At 59.1% G+C, this 20,123-nt stretch overlaps 3 protein-coding genes across 3 annotated transcripts; 1 reads left to right on the forward strand and 2 right to left on the reverse strand.

The window, feature by feature from the left end:
• Positions 1-571: 571 nt before the first annotated feature.
• On the reverse strand, positions 572-1,365 carry LOC121103555 (tuberoinfundibular peptide of 39 residues). Its single transcript, XM_040634436.1, has 2 exons — positions 1,244-1,365; positions 572-746 (listed from the first exon to the last, which is right to left on the reverse strand). The coding sequence occupies exons 1-2, from the start codon at positions 1,363-1,365 to the stop codon at positions 572-574; spliced, it is 297 nt and encodes a 98-aa protein (XP_040490370.1).
• Positions 1,366-3,970: 2,605 nt separating this feature from the next.
• On the forward strand, positions 3,971-6,252 carry GFY (golgi associated olfactory signaling regulator). Its single transcript, XM_040633064.1, has 3 exons — positions 3,971-5,160; positions 5,396-5,569; positions 6,053-6,252. Exons 1-3 carry the CDS (start codon positions 3,981-3,983, stop codon positions 6,250-6,252), a joined length of 1,554 nt encoding a protein of 517 aa, XP_040488998.1. The 5' UTR covers positions 3,971-3,980.
• Positions 6,253-6,560: 308 nt separating this feature from the next.
• On the reverse strand, positions 6,561-16,828 carry SLC17A7 (solute carrier family 17 member 7). Its single transcript, XM_008684677.2, has 12 exons — positions 16,767-16,828; positions 12,618-12,870; positions 11,466-11,584; positions 11,072-11,186; positions 10,906-10,993; positions 10,665-10,751; positions 10,430-10,572; positions 9,625-9,774; positions 9,321-9,453; positions 8,523-8,633; positions 8,186-8,313; positions 6,561-7,976 (listed from the first exon to the last, which is right to left on the reverse strand). The coding sequence occupies exons 1-12, from the start codon at positions 16,826-16,828 to the stop codon at positions 7,683-7,685; spliced, it is 1,683 nt and encodes a 560-aa protein (XP_008682899.2). The 3' UTR covers positions 6,561-7,682.
• Between the last annotated feature and the right edge of the window lie 3,295 nt (positions 16,829-20,123).

The following is a 20,123-nucleotide window of genomic DNA, read 5'->3' on the forward strand; positions in this document are numbered from 1 at the left end:
GAAAAGAAAGAAACCGATTGGGAGTGGAAGGAAGAGTTATAGAGGCTGAAAGAAGAGTAGAGAGAGAAGGCAGAGGGTTAGGAAGCCAGGAGGATGGAAAGAGATAGAAGTACAGAGACTCTGAGAGATGGTGAACAGACACCCAGAGAAGGACAGAAACCTAGAGAAGGGGACAGAGACTCAGGGAAACAGAGACCTGGTAGGTTGCAGGGAACCAGAAAAGGGGACAGAAACCCACAGAGGAGGGCGGACATCCGCAGGTGGGGTGGGAGCAGAGATGCGGGTGGGGAGGGACAGAGGCACAGAGCAAGAGGAGGGGACCGAGCTGGGGTATGGAGGGAGGAAAGAGCAGAAATGCAGAGAGAGAATAGGAGTGGAGGGAGGGAAAGATGATTGGGAAATAAAGGGGGGGAGAGAAAAGAAAGAGAGGACTGAGGGGACGAGATACGCCGGAGTAGCGACGCAAGCCCCGCCCGCGTACGCCGCACACACACCCCCGGGCACAGGAAGGAGGCGCAGACCCGGGCGCTCTGCAGGATCTTTATTCAAGTGGGGCGGGCGGGCGCGGCGCTCAGCGCGCGTCCAGCACCAGCAGCTTGTGCATGTACGAGTTCAGCCAGTGGCGGCGCTCGAGAGCGGCCAGCAGCCGCGCGCGCTCCCGGAAGGCCGCGTCGTCCGCCAGCGCCAGGCTCCGCCGCGACAGCGGGGTGGCCGGTCCCGCCCAGGCCCGGCCGGGGGAGCGGAGGCTACGAGGAGACCAAGAGAGGCGGTTACCGCGGGTCCCGCCCCGCCCCCCGCCGCCACCTGTATCCCCCGCGGTCTAATTCGAAGCCCCGTCCCTGCACAGTCTGTGGACTGGCTCAGCGTCTGTCCTCTGTCCCCGTCTCCCTCTCGACGGGTCTCTGTCTGTTCCCCGGGCTCGAAGCTCCCTGAGTACGGAGACCGAGTCCGATGCCTGTGTCCACCCCCAGCGCTCAGCGCCCGGCCTGCCACACACTAAGAACCCAATAAACTTTGCTCAGAGAACGAATTCGCTCTGCTTCAGCTCGTTCCAAATCTCTCAACGCCGTTCAGAATCTTCTTGTGTCTGTTCCTCGTGCTGATTCCCTGCCCACACTCCACCTCTCTCCATCCCTGGTCTCCGTCCTCCTCTCTCTCGGGTCTCTGTGCCCCTTTCTCTTTGGGTCTATTCCCACCTCTGCGAATCCCGCCTCTCTCTGGGTGTCCGGGGCGCCGCACGTACCTGAGGACCCCGGCGGGGGGCAGGGCGACTCCCGAGGCTGTGCGGTCGCCCCAGGGCACAAGCAGCAGGAGCAGCAGCAGCAGCCGCACCCGGGGGCTCCTGGGCACCTGGCGGGTCTCCATCACCTGTGGAGAGACAGGGAAGAGCTCAGTGAGGCCCACGTCCTGGCCCAGAACCCCGGACCCCACCACCCACCCACCTCCTGCGCCCGTTGGCAGGGCCCGCTACCGCGCAGTGGGCTTGGACAGCCAGGCTGCAGCCCCCTTATATCGCCTCCACAGCCCCCGCAGCGGGCAGTGACGCAGACCAGGGGGCTGGGGGCACGGGTCAGCCCCCCCCCAAGGCCCCCAAGGCTCATTAGGAGCCGCCAGCGGTAATGAGGAGCCAGGAGTGGGGGCCCTGCTTCTGCCTCGGCAGCCACCAACTAATTGGGACCAGGAGCTGGGACCTGAGGGGACGCAGGAGGGGGAGAGACAGACAGACGGAGAAGTGGACACAGGAGGTGTGTCAGAAAGATAAAAATAGAGACCCGGCAGAGGGACCATCAGAGCAGAAGCCAGAGACACAGAAAGAGACAGGGAAAGCAACAGAGGAGGGACTGATGGGGAGAAGCAGAGACACATAGATGAAGTAACCATGAGAGGGAAGGACAAAGACAGAGTGACAAAGGAAAGGGTTGAGGGGAAGATAGAGAACAACAGAGGAAGAAGGAAAGAAGAGGAAGGAAGGGGTGGGGGGGGAAGAAGACAAAGAGCCAGCTGGAGATGGAGGGAGGAGGCTCTGAGAAAGACAGGAGATAGAAGGACAGCCAGCCAGCACAGAGATGTCCAGAGATAAATCCAGGCAGCAGAGAACCAAAAAGATAGAATGAGAAATGGAGGGGGGAAAGGCAGCAGAAAGCAAATGGTATTGGGGGGGGGGGCGTGAAGGCAGGTAAAGTGACAGGCAAAACTGCAAAGAGGGGAAAGACAGACCAGGGCCCCCGAGCTACCCTGTGCATGGGCCTAAGCCTTCCCAGGGAGGAGTTTGGGGGTATTGTAAAGGACCAGTCCTCTCACACTGGCTCTTAAGCGGGTGCTCTCTACACAGTGAGGGGAGGTAGGCCAAGGTTAGGAAATCCCAAAGGGCAGGAGCAATCTGGGTATCTGACTGGCAAGACATGGGACCCTGGGCTCCTAGTTCCCCAGAGAAGAGAAGCCTGGGAACCTGGATTACTGGATCTGAGGGGAGGGACCTGGAGGCCCAGACTCCTGGGTCTTCAGGTAAGAGGGCACCAGGGATCTAGACCCTTGGGCTTGCATGTAGGAGATGGCAGATGGCCTAGACCCCTGGTTGCTTGCCCTTTCTTTCTTTCTTTCTTTCTTTCTTTCTTTCTTTCTTTCTTTCTTTCTTCCTAAGATTTTATTTATTTATTTGACAGAGAGAGAGAGAGAGCACAAGCAAGACTTGGAGCTCGATCCCAGGACCCCGGAATCATGACTCAAGCCAAAGGCAGATGCTTAACTAACTGAGCCACCCAGACACCCTTGGACCCCTGGTTTCAAAGAAAAGATAGCTTGGTTGGGCCACATCCCTCCACCAGATAGATGATCCAGTCCCTAACTCCCTTCCCTATTCCAGAGATGATGTTCTTTATCTCTGTCCCTTTAAGAGCACAAGCCTGTAGCCAGGCTCCCAGGATCCCCAGGGAGGGGGTCAGGTGCGTCAACCTGCACCCCTGGGACCCTACCTCCTGCTGCCCCTCCCAGAGCCATTCTGCAGCATTCACCGATCTCTGCGTCCAGCTCTGCTCACCACTGTTATCTTGGACCTCACTGAGCAGGTAAGAGACCCCAGGCCCCAAGTAACCGTGTCCTACCCAGGTATCTGCCACCCCCACCTCCATCTGAGCACAGACCTAGGTGTCTCTGCCCAGACCAATCCTGAGAGCCTGGCATCTCAGCTCCATCCTCAATAAACAGAGGGACCAGAGTCCTGCCCTACAGCTTTCTGGGCAGGCTGGGGAATCCAGAACCTTACACCCCTATCTACTGAGGGCCCAAGACTCGGAGTTCACAGTCCCCTAAAGTTCAAGACTCCTGTCTCCTTTCTCCCCTGTAGTCCAACCCCCCTAAGCTTGCTCCTTAAAAATTCTAGGCATCTGAAACTTCGGGCCTCTCTTCTCTAAGGAACCAGGACTTTAGACCCACAGTGCCCTCCACCCTCCGGAAACTGAGGTGAACCCCCAGCAGCCTTCTTGCCCAGGTCCCAGGAGTCTCCCTCCTCCCTCAGATCTAGGGGCCCCCAGCCCACAGCCACTCCTTCTGAGCCTCCTCTAGTGTAAACAACTGTGCAGTGAAGGTGTCCCCAGAACCCTCGGAGAAGAAGGGCTCCTGTGTCCCCTTGGAGCTCTACACCCTCTGAAATAGAAGTCAAGGAGGTCTGAGGGCCTGGAGAGGTCTGAGGTCTCTCCCAATTTTTCTGGGACCCCCTCGGGGAAAGAGATAAGGAAATTAACTACGACTCCCAAGAAGCCCCGCGCCTCAGTCTCCCTTAGCTACGGTGGCTACAGCCCCACAGCCTTCAGGGAGTTGCAGCTGGTTTCCCCTCTTTTCCCGGGCGCCAAGCTGGGCAGGATTTGGGGCCACCTGGGGACCGGTGGGCGTGGCCTCCGGGAGTGGGCAGGGGTTCCCGGGAGGCTTCCAACCTTAACCCCTTCCTTCCCGCTCCCCCGCAGCTATAGGCGTCTCCCAGAGCTATGAAATCCCTCAGCCCGATCCTCTTCCTCCTCGTCTTCCTCCTCGCCCGGCTGGGTTCCAAGGCTCACCCTTCGGCCTCGCCGCTTACAGCCTCCGACTTCCCAAAGTTGGGCCACCCTTCTCAGACCTCCTCTCCTGCTTCTGAGAATTCCACTCGTGACCTGCCTAACCCAGACTCCCCTGCGACTGCTTATCTCGAGCCCTCCAAATCACCTCATGCAGTTTCCCCTGAGCCCTCCCGCCTTGACTTCACTGAGACGACCAACCATGACCTCCAAGAAACCCCACACCCAGAGTCTCCTGAGAGCCCTAAATCTGACTCGCTCAACACTTCAATAGCAGACTCTCTGGAGACCCCAAAAATTAACCTCTCCAAAATGATAGGTCCAGAACCTTCTGAGACCCCCAAACCTGACCTAACTGATATTCCACACCCAGAATCCCCTGAGACCCTCAAACCTAATCCCTCCAAAACCTCACACCCAGAATTTCCTGAGACCCCAAGCCCTGACCCTACCCAAACTCCACACCAAGAATCCCCAGAGATTCCCAAACTTAACTCCACCGAAATCTCACATGCAGAAGTCCCTGAGACCCCACATCCTGACCCCACCAAGACTCTTCACCCCAAATTAGCAGAAACCCATAATCCTGACACCACTGAAACCCCAAACTCTGAATTCTTCCAGATGGCCCATCCCGACTCTACTGAAACCCCCCACCCAGAATCCCATGTGACTCACAACCCCAGCCCCACTGAAATTCCCCAAACAGAATCTCCCACAACCCAGTCCCAAGATGCAACAGAGAACCCCATGACCTCTGACCCTGAGATCTCTGCCAGTCCTCACCCAGAAACTACTAGACCTTTCAAGGACAAAGCTACTGCCCTAAATGAGCTATCTCTGAGTCCCAAACCAGAAACCCCTGCAGTGACCCAGCCTGACTCCCTTAAATTGCCTACCTCAGTTTCTCCTGGGACAGTTGAGCTGAAAGCCTCCCAGAACTCTAGCCTTAAAGGGCCTGATGCCCTTCTTCCCTCAGCCCGGATTGCAGGCCCCCCTGCTCCTCTGGGTTCCCCCAGTCAGCCGGCCCCTGCCACTCCGCGGGCCCCCCAGCGGCGCAGCCGAGGTGAGAGAGTCAGCACTATCATCGTGGTGGAACGAGTGGAGAAGACCGGTGAGGGGCCAAGACCGGACTCCTGGGCCTGAGGGAGAAGGGGGCTGGGGGCCGGGACTCCTGGGTCTCGGGGAGGGCGGGCTGGGGACCCCGCTCCTGAGTCTGAGGCGGGAGGAGGCTGAGGGCTGGTATGTGGAGTCTGAGAGTGGAGGGAGATGGGGGCCGGGACTCCTGGGTCTCGGGAACTAGGGGCTGGGAGTTTAGATTGCTCAGTCCCTGGGCCCTCGTCCTTCAGGTGTGACCCTGGTGCGGCGCCCCCGGGGCGCGGCGGGCGGGGCCCTCTGCCTCTTCCTCGCGGGGACCGGACTGCTGATTGGCATTTTCCTGCTGCTGTGGTGTCTCTACCGCCGGGCGGCTCGACACCGGCCCTTCGCACACCACAGGCTTCCAAACGACGGAGATGAACCGGGTGAGCGACCCTCACAGCGTCCCTCTCTTTGAATGAATGCGCGTCCTTAACCCGGTTTCGCCTGGCACTTTAGGGCGCCCTGCCAAAAAGTACAGGTCCCCACCCAAGGCCAATAGAAACCCCGACGCCTCCATGATCCTGCCCCCCAGTTCTCCGAAATTCCCCCGGACACACGTCCAGCGCCGTCCCCAGCCCAGCTGGGAATTGCAACAGGCTGGGAGCCGCCGGTCCCCCCCCCCAGCCCCGCCCCTTCCACCTCCCCTTGGAGCCCTGAATTCCCCGCCCTCTTCACTGCAGGCCCCGACCTGCTGCGCCGACGCCACGCCCCCTCTTTTATTCTGGGGGCTCCGCCCTTTAATTTGAAAACCCAGTTCCAAAGAACAGTCGGAATCCTCTTTCCCGCCTCCTCTTTGGCCAGCGGCGCAGCAGAGGGGACAGGCCCCCTGTCCGCCTAGTGATGACCTCGCCCCTTTGCTCCCACAGTTATGCATTTGGAAGCCCCGAAGGACCCCTACAACCTCTACTTTTATGCCCCGGATGCCTGGGTCCCTTCACACATCGCCACCAAACAGCCGCCGCCCACCCCCCCGCTGCCGCCCAAGCTGCCCCCGCCGCCCCGCGGGAACCGCCCCCAGAGCCTGGAGCCACTCTCTCCCGCCACGCTCCCCAACAATTTCGTGTGAGCCCCACTCGCGTCCTGCCAGACCCGCGCCATCCCCAGACGGAGGAAGGACCCAGAGGTCCTGTCCTCCAGGCACGCTTTGCTGAATAGTAGTTCTCTTGGGTAGGAGGTCCAACACACGAGATGCTTTCGCTGTGACCGGAGAACACCGTCTGAGGCCGAATAAATCAAGTGTTCCCACGGGCTAGACCCCTACTCTGGCCTGCTTCCTGGGAAGGAGGGGGCTGGGGCCCTCGGATTCTGGGTCTGAGGGAGGAAGGAGCTGGGGGCCCAGGCTCCCGTGACCGCCACCGCCAATGACGACGGAGTGTGTACACCAAAGCATTTTATTGGGAGTGAGGCAGGGCAGGGTTTACAGTCACAGAGACAGAGACACAAAGACACAACCCTGCTCTGGGGAAATCACCCCTCTCCCCCAGCCCCATTCCCTTTCCTGGGATTCTGTGACTCCTCCTGCATATAGTCCCCAAATTCTAAGCCGAAAGAGGGGAGTCTGAGAGAGGAAGGATCCCAGATTTTGAGTCGTTTAGCCCCTGAGGGACACAACAAATGGCCACTGAGAAAACAAGAGTAGTTCGAAACCACCCAGGAGAATAAAGTGCAAGGAATTAGGGGGAAGAGGGGCATCTTGAAACCACCGTGGGGAAGTTCAATGATGGTGGCTTCACGCCATTGAGTTGATGGACTTGAGCAGCCACTATTTAGACCTGAAAACGTGTCAGAGAAAGTGCATGGGGGTGGAGAGAGGCAAAGTGTTAAAACTGCCATCTTGCTTCCCTAGACATTGTGCTAAGCTAGGGAGAGGGTCTTGGGGAATTTGGTGCTTCAGCAGAACCTGCTGGTGGAGGGAGGGGTGCGGGGGGGGAGGGGGCCTGAAACCGCCATTCTCCCTCAGAAACGCTGGTGAGAATCGATCCACAGAATGGCGGGGATGGGCGTTTGGTTAATCCAACCTGGAAAATGCAAAATGGAATCGGGAGAGATCTGTAACTTCTAGAGGAAGACCTTGAATGTTTCTAAAAGGCGAGGAAGGCTGAGTAGTCTCGGGGGGGGGGTTACCCCGAGAATCCCAGGGGTTAAAGGAGAGGGCGGGGGAAGGGTGCCTCAAAACCACAAGAGAGAGTAAAAGATTGAACTGTCCATTCAAATAAAGCCCTGAAAGGAGAGATTTGAAACCACTGAGGCAGAACAAGTGGAGAAGGAAAACCTGTAGGAGAATTTGGGTATCCTTGAAACTGCCAGTCTGCAGCTTCACTACCCCTGAGAGGCGAGATCGGGAAGGGGAGAGGACTTGACAGCACTGGGGAAGAGGGCGAGTGCTTCTTAGGCCTGCAGCAGGACAGAGAGAACTGGGGTTCCTTGACAGTCACTCAGGCCAGTGATGTGTGGAATGGAGGTCCTGGAAACTGCCATTCAGTGGGAGGCACACAGTCAGTAGTCCCGGACAGGGGGTGGGGGTCTTGGGGGCTGAACTGTGCTGTGTGTGGCCCCATAGGAAGGAGGGGGGGCGGGAGGAGCCCCGGGGGGTTCAGCCTCATCCTCCATTTCGCTTTCGTCACTGCCAGCCAGCTGGTCATGGCCAACGAAGCCACACTTCTCTTCGCTCATCTCCTCAGGCTCTGCCCACGGCTGCTTCTCCCCGGAAGCGAAGACCCCGTAGAAGATGACACCCCCATAGTGCACCAGGGAGGCAATTAGGAATACATACTGCCACTCCTCCCGAGTCTGTGGGGGGACAAGGGGGAGGTGAGGTCAGAAGACAGAAACAGAAGGTGGAGAGAGAACCTGAGAGCAGAGAAAGGGAGACGGAGACCCAGCGGGAAGCGTTAAGAGACCAGGAGAGGGCAGGGATGGAGCCCAGCGAGGGTGAAGCCCGTCAGGAAGGCCCCATACACAAACTGGGAGGGCGAGCGGGTCAGGGCCGGCGCACGGACCTTGTGCTTGGTCATGGCACCCACGATGATGGGGCACACCATGCCTGACAACGTGCCCACGCCGTTGGAGATGCCCATGAGGATGCTGGCGTAGCGCGGGGCGATGTCCAGGTGGTTCACGTTGAACCCTGGCGAGGCAAGCCAGAAGGCGTCACTCCCGCCTGAACCTCACTCGGGTGACTCCTGCTGAGCCGCTCCTCCTCCCATCGCCACCTCCTCCGCCCCTCCCGCTCTTTCCTGGCCACCTCCTGAGAAGCTGCGAGGTCCCCCTCCTGAGCCAGGAAGTTCCCTACAGAGCTGTCCCGAGTCCGCCAAGCTGCGGATCCGCGGTTCTCACCAGAGATGGCGAAGCCGCTGAAGCCCACGGCGAGGACCAGGAAGGAGATGGCCACGCCCTTGGAGTGCGAGTAGCCCACCACCAGCAGCAGCGTGGCTTCCATGCCGAAGCCTACGGAGGGCCGGAGGGCCGACTCATCTGAGCGTCGGCCTCCCCACACCGCCTCTCCAGCCCGCCTCCCACCGCCGCAGCCCCCACCTCCATGCCTGTCCCTGGCTTTGTGCGCGTTCAGCTTGCCTTGTCCTGCATTCCGCCCGCGCCCGCCCTAACCCAAACCCTCACCTCCCTAACGTCTTTGACCGCGCGCACTACAGCCACCACGGTCCCGCTGGGCCGTCCATGGCCCCATTCCCGACTAGGCCACGCCCTGAAAACGCAGGGTCGGATCCCCACCCGTGCACCACCCCACCTTCCCTCGGTTCTCACTCATTAGGCAGCAAGCCACCCAGACCTCGTCTGTCCGGGTCCCCCACTCATGGCCCCTCTTGACCACCTAGTTCCCGTCCTGCTCCGCCCAGGCCCGTGTAGGCCCCGCCCTGCCAGACCCAATTTGGTCTCGCCGGTGCTTCGCCGGGCTAGTCACACCCGCCTTGCGCTTCCACCCGGTAGGCCTCGAGAGGCGGGAGAGTCTGTTTCATCCACGCTCGGCCTCGAGAGGCCGGAGAGTCTGTTTCATCCACGCTCGGCCTCACCCCGGCTCCGCCTTTTTGGACACGCCCCTGACCCCACCTCCATCCTCCCGGGGTCCCGCCCCGCCCGGGCTGTCCCAGACGCGCCGCAGGGCCCCGCCCCACTCACCTCCACAATTCATCAACTTGCGCACGTTCGTGGTGGACATGATTCGGCGGCTCCTCAGGAAGTCCGCGATCTGGCCCCCGATGGGCACGATGATGGTCATGACCAAGTGGGGCAACGCTGACACCAAGCCCACCTGCACCAGCGACCGTACAGAGCGAGGCCTCAGGGGCGGCTGGCCCGGCATCTCCACCCGCTTCGTGCACCTTTGGCTCCTCCCTACCCCTTGTTTCAACCTCTTGGGATCCAGGCCCTGCTGCTCCGTCTCCCCCCGCTGCGCCCCCTGCCTTTCCTTCCTGGACCCAACCTTGCTGATCTCGAAGCCGAACACCTCCTCGAAGTAGGCGGGCTGGGAGATAAGAAGCAGGTAGAACGTCCAGCTGCGGCAGAAGTTAGCCACGATGATGGCATAGACTGGCATGGACGTGAAGAAGCGCCGCCAGGGTGTGTTAAACTTCTGTGGGGGGAGGGTGTGGAGAGGAGAGGCCGCTAAGACAGAGACCAGGGCTGGGCACTCTCTGTGTCCCTTCAGGACCCAATTATAGCCCCACAGAGACCCAGGTTTCCCAACCTCACTAAAACCTCCAGGGACGCAGAGGCGCCAACTTGACCATGTCCTTGTGGGGACCATCCTAGCCTCACAGTGACACTTCAGGGATGCAGGTGTTCCGACTCTACAGTGCCCCTCAGGTGCACAGGTGTCCGGACCCCACGACGACCCTCAGGGACTCAAAAATGTGCGCCCAGGAGTCTATTTCCATTCCATTATGCCCCCTAATTCTCGCCTCACTCACCCCCAAGGTCTAAGCAAACCCCGCATATTCAAATCCCGTTTCTGCTGGCTTAACCACGCCCCACAGTGGTTCTGTCCACCTCGCCACCCAATCCTGCCCTCGGCACCTGCTAATTCTTTCTTCCCCGCGCCTTAACTCCGCCTCCTAGGCTCTAGCCCCGCCCACTGCACCTCCCCATCCTGTCTCCTCTGAGCGTCTACAGGAACCCACTGCGGAGGAACACTGTGGAAGTTCGAAGCCCCCTTTTTCTCCTGCCTCCCTGCCTGAATATCTCTCCTTGCCCCACCGCGCCTCCGCCCCACAGGCTTGGGCCCTGACCGTGACCGGGTTCATGAGTTTGGCGCTCTCGCCGATGGCGTCCTCGATGTACTTGCGCTCCTCTTCCGAAATGCTGGGGTGCAGAGCCGGGGACTCATAGGAGACGAGCAGCCAGAACAGGTACCAAAAGATCCCGAAGCTGCCTGGGGAGGGTCAGGAGGGGGATGGAAGCGAGGTGATGACCGGCCTTGCTCCGCCCCAGAGCCACCCGGACCCAGGCGTCCGGGTCCCTCACCGTAGACGTAGAACACAGAGCTCCATCCTGAGTACTGCACCAGGACCCCGGCGAGAGGCATCGCGACCACCGCCCCAGCATAGGAACCTAAGGGGGAGGACGCAAGATGTAGACCGGGCTTATCTATCCTCAGATCCGGGAATGTGGCCTCCCAGCCCCTGCCTTCCGGGGACACAGAAATATAGGCCAGAGTCCCTCCCCCGCTGACCCGCAAGTCTGGATCCTAGCCCCTTCCTCTCACCGCAAAAAGCTGTTGTTGCCAAGCGACTCCGCTCTAAGGGCGGGGCCCATTTGCTCCAGATGCCGTGACAGGCAGGGTACGTGACCCCCTAGGAAGGAGAAAACCAAAGTCAACGGGAAGAGGCGGAGTGAGAACAGGCACAGGGTCATATGGAGCAGGGCTTTACCTCTACCAACCCCTGCAGGATCCTCACGAAGATGACACAGCCATAATGGACTCGGGCAGCCGAGGGGATCAGCATGTTTAGAGTGGATGTCGCCACAATCGCAAAGCCGAAAACCCTGGGGGGAAGCGTCCACAGTACGAGAATAGGGCCCAGCTATCCCGCCAAAGCTAGGATTCTGCTCTTTCTGCCCACAGCCGGCCAGGCCTTGTGTTCCCCCCAGAATTCCGGCCCCCACCTTCCCTGCAACTCTCACCTTCCACAACCACAAGCCCCGCCTTCTTCTAAGACCCCGCCCCTAACTCAGGCCCCGCCCATTTCCCCAGGCCGCCCCGAAATGCCAGGCTACCACACCCTCTAAGTCGTTCCCGCCCACCTTGAGACCCCAGCCCTGTACCTGTTGGCTGCGAATTTTTGGCAGATAAATCCTCCGGGAATCTGGGTGACAATGTAGCCCCAGAAAAAGGAGCCGTGTATGAGGCCAACAGTCTCTGGATCCCAGTTAAATTGAGCTTTCTGCGGGCCAAAAGGCACGTCAAACCAGCCGCCCTGACCCCAGGCTCTGCCCCTCCACCAATCAGCACAGATTTAGGCCCTCAGCCAATCAGTAACGAGGACCCCTCTCGCGCCAAAACATCTGCCAATCAGAGCTCATGCCGTCCTCCCAATTCCTTTCGCCCAGGCTGCCAGGCGCACTACCCCAGCAAGGCGGCCTGTCGCTGCCCCGAAGCCTCGCTCTGCCCGCTTCAGTGCCCCTTCTCTGAATAGGGGCCCGTCAGTGGGGTGGGGACTCTGTCTCCACTTATTTCTCTTGACCAAACTACGAACTGTTTGCGGAGTGACTACGTGGGGTCCAGTCAGGGACAAGAAGTAGCCAAAGGGGCGAGGTAGGCCAGTGCCGAAGTCGGGAATTTTTCCTGAGGCAGGGGCACGGCCTACACCGGAATTAAAACAGGGAGAAAGTGGGGCGCCTGGCTGGCTAAGTCCACAGAGCATGCAACTCTTGATCTCGGGGTTGTAAGCTGAAGCCCCAGGTTGGGTGTAAAGTTTACTTAAAAAATATTTTTTGAAAAATAGGGAGAAAGTCTGAGATGAGGCGGGCTTTAGGTAAAGGCCAGAAATGATGAAGTGGGATGTAGCAGGGACTGAACTTCAGAAAACCCAGGATCAAACTTCAGGGTGGAGTCTGCACTGGGACTGGGATTAGGATGTGACACTGGGACAGGCATGGGTGACAGGTGGAGCAAAATTCCTAGGGGGCCTACAACGGCGCGGGGGCAACATGCTGGCGCACAGTCTGCATTTGGAAATCAGGGAGCTGGAATAAATAGGGGCGGGGCTTCCTTTAGATCGGGGCGGGGCTTAGGAAGGGGAGAACCCTGAGGCAGAAGGGAGCCTGCGGAAGGGGGCGCACAGATGGGCGGGGCTGCTCAGGCTGGGGTTGGAAGGGGCTTGGCCTGGGCTTCCTCCGCCCGGAGGAACGTGACGTCATCAGCGGGAGTGGGCAGGGCTAGGTGGGCCAGCGTGCCAAGTCACGCCCCTGAACTACCTGCACCACCACGTGGCCCCCGCGGTGGGTCGTGCTGTTGTTGACCATGGAGACGATGGCCACGCCCAGGTTGCAGCGGATACCAAAGCTGATGCAGAAGCCCAGACCGCTCATGATGGCGATAATGTAGCGGCGAGGGAGACCGAAACAGGTGCAGTCCACCACCGGCGGGTCCCGGGTCTGCGTCGTCACCGGGCGCCCATCAGCACTCAGCTCTAGCGTCTCTGCACCTTCCTGTCGCTTCTCCAGAAGGCTGCGGGGCATCAAGTGTTGAAGACTCGTAAGTCCAGGCCTCCGGCCCCTCTTCCCCAAGACACAGGAGTCCAGGGCAAAACCTCTTGCTTTTAAGACCCTAAGGATCCTAAGCCCTCACTCCCTCCTTCCCCAGGAGTCCAGGTCCTAGCTCCCTTCTCCCTCCAAGATCCAGAAACCTGGACCCCCTCTCTCCATCCCCTTCAGACCAGGAATTCACGCTGCCAGCCCCCTTCTCCTGCAGGCTCAGGTGTGGCGGTCCTTAGTCCCCTTTTCCCCCAGCCCTCTTATCTCTCAACTCAGGAGTTTTAGACCCCAAACTACACTTGGTGATCCAAGAGCCTGTGCCCCCAGCCCCCACCCTGAGGCCCAGAGACTCTCTCCAGCCCCCTCTCCCAGATATGAGTCTATTTGAGGAAGCAAAAGGCGCTAAGGAGATGCTTCAGCAAAGGTGTCAAAAGAACAGATGCTTCTCAGCCACGTCTGCTATATATACCGACCACCCTCCTCCCCTGCCCCCAGTGGCTTGCCCTTCCCTGCTTCCAGGCCCCAGGTGTGGGGCTGACATCCAGCTGACTCCCTTCAGACACCAGGACCCCATTCCCTGGGGGTGGGGAGAAGTCAGGGTCCCTGGAATCCAGCAGCCCAGCCAGACATCCCGGAGGAACCTTGAGTTCAGGCTGTCAGCTAGGGGGTAGGGAGGGGGGAGTGGCGGGTGGTGTCCTGGCAAGGGACAGATGGCCCTGGTAGGGGGATTGGCTCAGTCCCCAGCGTGGCTCTCGCCCCCGCCCGTTCTGGAACCGGGATTGAGTCTGTGATGATGGATAGGGTATTTGGAGAGCCGCCTCACACCCAGAGAGAGGCTGCTGGGAAAGAGAGGTGCCCTGAGACAGATGTGCAAAGACCCCCAAAAGGCGGGCGCCAGAGATGGGAGGGGGACAGAGGCTGAAACAAAAAGGGCCAGAGATACAGAAGGAGGGACAGAGACCCGGAAAGAGAGAGGGACAGAGACCCAGAGAGAAAAGGGGGAACAGAACAGAGACCCCCGAGAGGGAAGGGGACAGAAACTCAGAGATGGAGGGGGACAGAGACCCAAACATCAGTGGGGACAGAAACCCAAAAGAGAGGCTATAAATGCAGAGACCCAGAACGTTGAGAGAAAGATGGAGAGACCGGGGGACTGAGGAGAGACAAGCTGGGGACGTGATTTGTGAGATGCGGCCCCTCTCTGAGACGGGTACGCAGCCAGGGGATCGGGCTGGATCCCAGGAAGGGGCTAGAACAGATGGAGGCGAGGGAGACTGGGACGGGGGAGGAAAGAACAGCCAGACGGTCTGGGGGGAGGCGGGTGGAAGAGATGAGAGAACACAGCCACCCTCCCCATCTTAGAACTTCAGGAGGTTGGGGGGGCGCTAAGAAACGAGGGTAGGAGGAAGAGCCTGGGGGAGTGGACAGAACCCAGGAGGGACAAGAAATGAGACCCAGAACGTGCCTGCCAGTACAATTAGACTTTGACCCAGGCCCCTATCAGATGCTATTTGACCCTGACACTCCTGAGGTGCTTGCAACCCCTGATATTTGATACTCGTTAATACTCCAACGTGTCCGATCTCTGACCAAGGCTTTCTAAATGGGGTGTGGCGGGGGCTCGGTCTCCCACATCTAGAAAATGGGGGCAGGGATAGAGTGTGAGGTTACAGACAGGGAAGCTCCAGGTGATATTGATCATCTCAGGATAGGAGAGTAGGGGCGCAGAGATGACGTGACCCAAGTACTTCCCCGGCAGACCAGAAAGGACAGGGGAGAGCCTGGAGGGAGAGCCTTCTTCCCTCCCTGGGTGCCTGAAACCCAGGTCTGAGGACTTGATGAGGAGAAGCCGAGCTTAGGAAGCAGTTCACCGAAATGAAGAAGGTGTCGCAGTCCCCTCTCTGGGTCTCTGTCTTTGCTTCTTTGGGGTTCTCTGTCCGTTCCCCTGCTCCCCCAAGCCTCTGTCCCCTTATGTCCCTTGGTACTCTCTTCCCATTGTACATCAAGGAAAAACGGAGGTTCAGAAAGCAGAAGGAGTATGTCCGAGGTCACACACCAGAATAGTGATGGGGCCCTGATCATTTCTTGGCCCCCGGCATCGCCCCATCCAAGGCCTGGCTCTCAGGAAGGAGGCACCGTGGCGCCTGTCTCTCCTGCATTCCCCTTCCTCCCATGTCCTTGCCCCAAGTTGCTCTGGGTTACCGTCTGTTTCCTGGGCTGAGGGAGTTCCCCACCCACTCTAGGATCACTCATTTCATCTCGAGGAAACTGCAGCCTCCATCCCCGGCTTGGGAGGGGCTGGCCTGGGTTCGAATGATGGCACTTGTACTTATCCGTGGATTTCTCCCCCTTCTCGAACTGAGCCTCAGTTTCCCCAGCTTTGTCTAAAGGATTACATGGAATCAGGGTGTTATGTCCAATACGGGGCAACCCCAGGGTTCAGACACAGAGCTCTTCTCAAACTCCAACTCCTTGGTGAGGGTCCTGGTGGGAGCTCTGAGCTCTGGGGTCTGCAGGGCCTCAGAAGGCAGCTCAGAGAGATGAAGGTAAGACACAGACAGACTGAGAGAAACCCAGACACAGACGAGAAGCTGAGAAGCAGGCACTGAGGGAGGGGGCCTGAGGAACACATCCCTCCTGCCGCCACCCCCCTTCCAGCCCCCTCCATCAGCACGTCTCTCTCCCTCTCCTGACTTCTCACTGATGTATTTTGAGAAACTCGTGAAAGGAGGCGAGAAAAAGGGTGGGGAGGGGCTGGAAGATTGGGAAAAGAAGGGGTGAGGTTATCTCAGCTCCCCCTCCCCCCACTGCACCATCCTCCTGCCCCCTCCCTTCTGTCCAGCCTTATTCCCATCTCTCCAATTCCTAGAGGGCGGGGGACCTTTGGAGCTAGGAAGTGACCTGCAGCGAGCAGGACTAGTGTTTGTCTTAGAGAAGGACTTGCACGGCCTAGGGAGATGGACTGAGGGTCAACTAAAGACAGGGTCAGGGCCAAGGGGACAGGGTCCGAGGGAATGGCAGCAGGGGCATGGTGCTGATGGGGCCATCTCCTCCCCGCACCGTAGCCAGATATTTTTAGGCTTCTCCGCAGCTGAGTAATTTCTCTGACTTGGAGCCAGGGCTGGGGTTGGGGGTGAGAGGCTGGGGGGAGGTGTCCAGACTGCCCTGGGGACACTGAGGTCACTGGGGTCATCTCCCTGGATGAAAGGAAGTCCTTTTTAGCTCTAGCCTATATCCTTTGGGAAGTCTGTCGTACCCCAGGAGCCTCATTTTTGGCCTGCAACTTCTTTCTCCCCCAGAGACCCAGGATACCCTGGCTTCTCCTCCCAGCTTAGCTCTCCTCAAGGACAAGGACCAATGGGCCCCAATCCGCTTTAGCTTCAGATTAAACTCTCTGAGAGATGGAAACTGAGAAGACATGGGGAGATGGAGACACGCAGGCTGGGGGATGAAAAACCCAGAGCGAGGGGGACAGACACCCAAAAGGAAAGGGTCAGAGACCTAGAGAGAGGCCAGCAGAGACTCAGAGAGCGGGCAGAGATCCGAAGAAAGGAGGCAGATGAAGATAAGAGAACGGAGACCAAAAGTGGGGAAGGGGACCAGAGACCCAAAGAGAAGGAGATATGCAGTCCCAGGGAAAAAAGGGTAGAGTCTGGGGTGGGGTGGGGCACAGAAAAATTAACGAAATGATGGACGAGACTGGACCAGGGAGAGGGGACTGTCGAAAAAGGAGGGAGAAAACCGGACAGATGGGTGGAACCCCTATCCACGGGTATCGCCCGTCCATCTGTCCGTCTAGGCCCAGGTGGGAATGTGCGTCCTCCTCGGACCCTCGGGCTCTTCCCCGCCCAGTACCCTCACCACGCTCACCGGTGCAGCCTCCCGAGGGCACGACCCGCTAGCTTCCGAAACTCCTCCTGACGGAACTCCATGGTGGCTGCCCCTGCCGCCGGTCCCCCCGCCGATCCCCCCGCCCGCGGGCCCGGGCGGCCGCGTCCGGGTTCCCGGGGTCCGCCCCGGCCCGGCCGGCCCCGCAGCTCCGCTCGGGGGGAAGGAGGCTGCGTGTGCTGGCTGCCTAGGGGCTGTAGCTGGACTCAGCGTCGGGGGCGGGGCGGGCGGTGGCTATGCCCCGCCCATTCTCGTTGGACCACGCCTCTTATGTTCTAGTCCCGCCCCCTTTCGTAGCCCTCCACCTCGATTCTGTCCCTGCCCTTCCATTCCAAGACCACGCCTCTGGGCTCTGAACGCGCTCCTCTGAGTTGCATCGCTCCAATTCTATCCCTTCCAGGAGTTACTCCCCCCGTTCCACCCCTCCAGCTCCTTCTATCTCTTTTCTCTCCTCCCGAGTTCTCTTGCTCACCTGAGGTTTCCTTCTTTTTAGTTCGCCCTAATTTCGTCCTTGCTTTTCGTCCCCTACGGTTCCATCTCCTGCATTTTCATCCTCCCAGCCCCATCCCTGCGAGTTTCTGTGTCCTCCAGTTCCACATCCCGCCCCCCGATTTCCATCACTATCCCTCATCATCCTTAGTTCCAACTTCCTCATTCAAAGGGTGCTTTTCTCATTCAGGGATTTTCTTCCCCCTGAATTCCGACCCCCATTTCGATCCACGCATTGTCCCCTCTAGCTCTTCCCTCATCCGGTTTCTTCCCTCTTGACTTCCTTCCACCTGTTTCCATCTTTCCTTTTTTAAATTCTATACCCTTCCAGTTCTATTTCCTCTCGGGGCGCATGCCCCTCCTGGTTCCTTCATCCTCGATTTCCTCCCCCTCTGAGTTCCATCCCTGACAGTTACATGCCCGTCCCCAGTAGCGAACCCATAATTCCCACCAGCCTGGAGCCTATCCCGCCCTTTGAGTTCCGTCCCTACTCCCCCGGGTTCTCTTCCCGCCCCTTGAGTTCGGTCCCCTCCCCTGAGATCTATCCCTGCCCTAATTTTTGCCCCCTTCCCCTGGAATCGGTCCGAGTTCTGTCCCCACCCCCTGAGTTCTTTCCCCGCCCCCCGAGTTGTGTCCCCTCCTGCTGAGGTCTGTCCCCGCCCTCTTACTCCAATATCTGCCAGCCCTGGCCCTTTGGGGTTGAACCCGGACTATTTCTCCCGCTCAGGCGGGCAGGTCCTGTCCCTGCCCCTTTCTCCAGACCAGCCCTTCTCCCCGACGCTGAGTCCACCTCCAGATCCACCCTGGGAGGGTGCTCCTTTCCTCACCGCCTCCCTGAGTCGGGCCGCAAATGCATTTGGGATTAAATTTTCATGATGTGGCACAAGCCCTCGAGGGGGCTGGGAGGGAGCAGCCGGCGCGGCGGGCGGGCGCCACCGACCCGGTGGCCCGGCAGCCACTGCCCGCCATAGCCTCCCGTTTCTCGCCTTCTCCCGCTGGGTCTCTGGGTCTTACAGTTTTGCTTATGTTTACGAAACCCCCGGGCCCTCGGGGAGGTGGAGGTTGGGGGCTGGGACCCCAGAGTCTGAGGGAGGAGGGGCTGGAGACCCGGACTCCTAGGTCTGAGGAAGGAGTAGCCCACGGAGCCGTCCACGAGCGCCACCCTGTGGCGGCAGAATTCCCGGCCCGGGTGCGGAGGCGGCGGCCGCGGCTCCGGGCCAGGTGTGAAGGTGGAGCAGATGGTGAAGAGGAGGGAGTAGGAGGGGGGCCCCGACCGCTGCCAAATCCCGGGCCTTCGCCGGAATCATCACCATGGAGACCGAAGAAGGCGGAAAGGGCCCAGCTCCACACTTTTTTGGGACCCGGGAATGAGTTCCTTGGCCTCCCACGGAGGGTCCCCGTGCGAACTACAAGTCCCAGCGGCCCCCGGACCTCACCGTTTACTTCGGAAGAACCGCGCTCTCCGAGGGCCGCTGGGAGTTGTAGTTTTCTGAGCCACCAGGCTGAGGCTGCGAGGCGCCCTCTGGTGGACAAGACGCCACGTTCACTCCTTCATAGGTCCAAAAGACCCCACGTCCGAGGTCATCCCCCTACCTTTTCACCTCCTCACCATCTATCTACTCCTGCCTCCCTACCCAATTCAGTCCATTCTAACCACGCTGATCTCCTCGCTGTTCTTCCAGCATTTACCACTGAGGGTCCTCTATTTACCTATCCACCCAGGACTCACTATGGAAGGAGAGAGGTGGCAATCATGCACTAACTCAACATTCGTTGAGTTCCTACTAATTGTAAAGCATTATCATGCCACAGGGGCATACATTCAATGAGGCAACACTGGATACCAGACACCACCAGAGGAGGATTCTAACTCAGCCAGGGGAGATCAGAGAAAGCCTGAAGTTTGAAAAGCTTCCCGGACAGAGCTCACTGAAAGGGATGACTTGGGAGGGGGCGGAGGGAGTATCCACAGGAGAGGAACCAGTGCTTGCAGAGTCAGGAAGTGGGACATAGTTTGGTGTGATTGTGATGTGAAGCGCCATTCCAGGAACGGGAAGCTTGTCAGGACAAGAGGTAGGAGAGGCTAGAGATGATGGCATACATCAGATTACCAACGGACTCAGGAAGGGTCCCCTGGGAGGGCAAGACAATTAGGCATTTCCTGGATTTTACTGGAGGAAACGACACTGAGTAGAGGGAACAGTGGAAACTAAGAGAAGGTGCAATACACAGGTGTGGTCAAGACACCCTTCAGTGTGATGGGACTGAGCAAGAGGAAGGACAGGAATAAAATGGGGCATAGGGGCATCTGACTTCAGCTCAGGTCATGATCTTGGGGTCCTGGGATAGAGCCCTGCATTGGGTTCCCTGCTCAGCTGGGGGTCAGCTTCTCCCTCTCCCTCTGCCCCTCCCCGTTTGTGCACTCTCTTAAAAAAAAAAAAAAATGGGGCGCCTGGGTGGCTCAGTTGTTAAACGTCTGCCTTCGGCTCAGGGCGTGATCCTAGCGTTCTGGGATCGAGCCCCACATCAGGTTTCTCTGCTAGGAGCCTGCTTCTTCCTCTCCCACTCCCCCTGCTTGTGTTCTCTCTCTCGCTGGCTGTCTCTGTCAAATAAATAAACAAAATCTTAAAAAAAAAAAAAAAAGGCATCAAGGGGGCCACACCAAACATGGCCTGGGTGCTAGGCTGAGGGGCTGGGATCTTCTCCTGGGGCACTGGGGAGCCAAGGAGGGGACCTGAAGAGAGGGGAGGGTCCGCTCTGGGACAGTGTGGGACAGGAGGGGAGAGACTGGAGGACAGGAGGCCAGGGAGAGGATCTGGAGGGGGAGAGACTGAGGCCAAAGCTGGGCAG

This window comes from Ursus maritimus, unplaced genomic scaffold (assembly GCF_017311325.1).
Source record: "Ursus maritimus isolate PB19 unplaced genomic scaffold, ASM1731132v1 scaffold_19, whole genome shotgun sequence".
Taxonomy (NCBI): Eukaryota; Metazoa; Chordata; class Mammalia; order Carnivora; family Ursidae; genus Ursus; species Ursus maritimus.

What these genes read in the sequence shown, in the direction of transcription:
- LOC121103555 (XM_040634436.1), bottom strand. Translation starts at nt 1,365, where the DNA reads ATGGAGACCCGCCAGGTGCCCAGGAGCCCCCGGGTGCGGCTGCTGCTG. An exon ending in CCCCCCGCCGGGGTCCTCAG is followed by an intron (nt 747 to 1,243) that starts GTACGTGCGGCG and finishes GTCTCCTCGTAG; the next exon opens with CCTCCGCTCCCCCGGCCGGG.
- GFY (XM_040633064.1), top strand. Translation starts at nt 3,981, where the DNA reads ATGAAATCCCTCAGCCCGATCCTCTTCCTCCTCGTCTTCCTCCTCGCC. An exon ending in GGAACGAGTGGAGAAGACCG is followed by an intron (nt 5,161 to 5,395) that starts GTGAGGGGCCAA and finishes CTCGTCCTTCAG; the next exon opens with GTGTGACCCTGGTGCGGCGC. An exon ending in AAACGACGGAGATGAACCGG is followed by an intron (nt 5,570 to 6,052) that starts GTGAGCGACCCT and finishes TTGCTCCCACAG; the next exon opens with TTATGCATTTGGAAGCCCCG.
- SLC17A7 (XM_008684677.2), bottom strand. Translation starts at nt 16,828, where the DNA reads ATGGAGTTCCGTCAGGAGGAGTTTCGGAAGCTAGCGGGTCGTGCCCTC. An exon ending in GGCAACAACAGCTTTTTGCG is followed by an intron (nt 10,752 to 10,905) that starts GTGAGAGGAAGG and finishes CCTCCCCCTTAG; the next exon opens with GTTCCTATGCTGGGGCGGTG. An exon ending in CTCTGTGTTCTACGTCTACG is followed by an intron (nt 10,573 to 10,664) that starts GTGAGGGACCCG and finishes GACCCTCCCCAG; the next exon opens with GCAGCTTCGGGATCTTTTGG.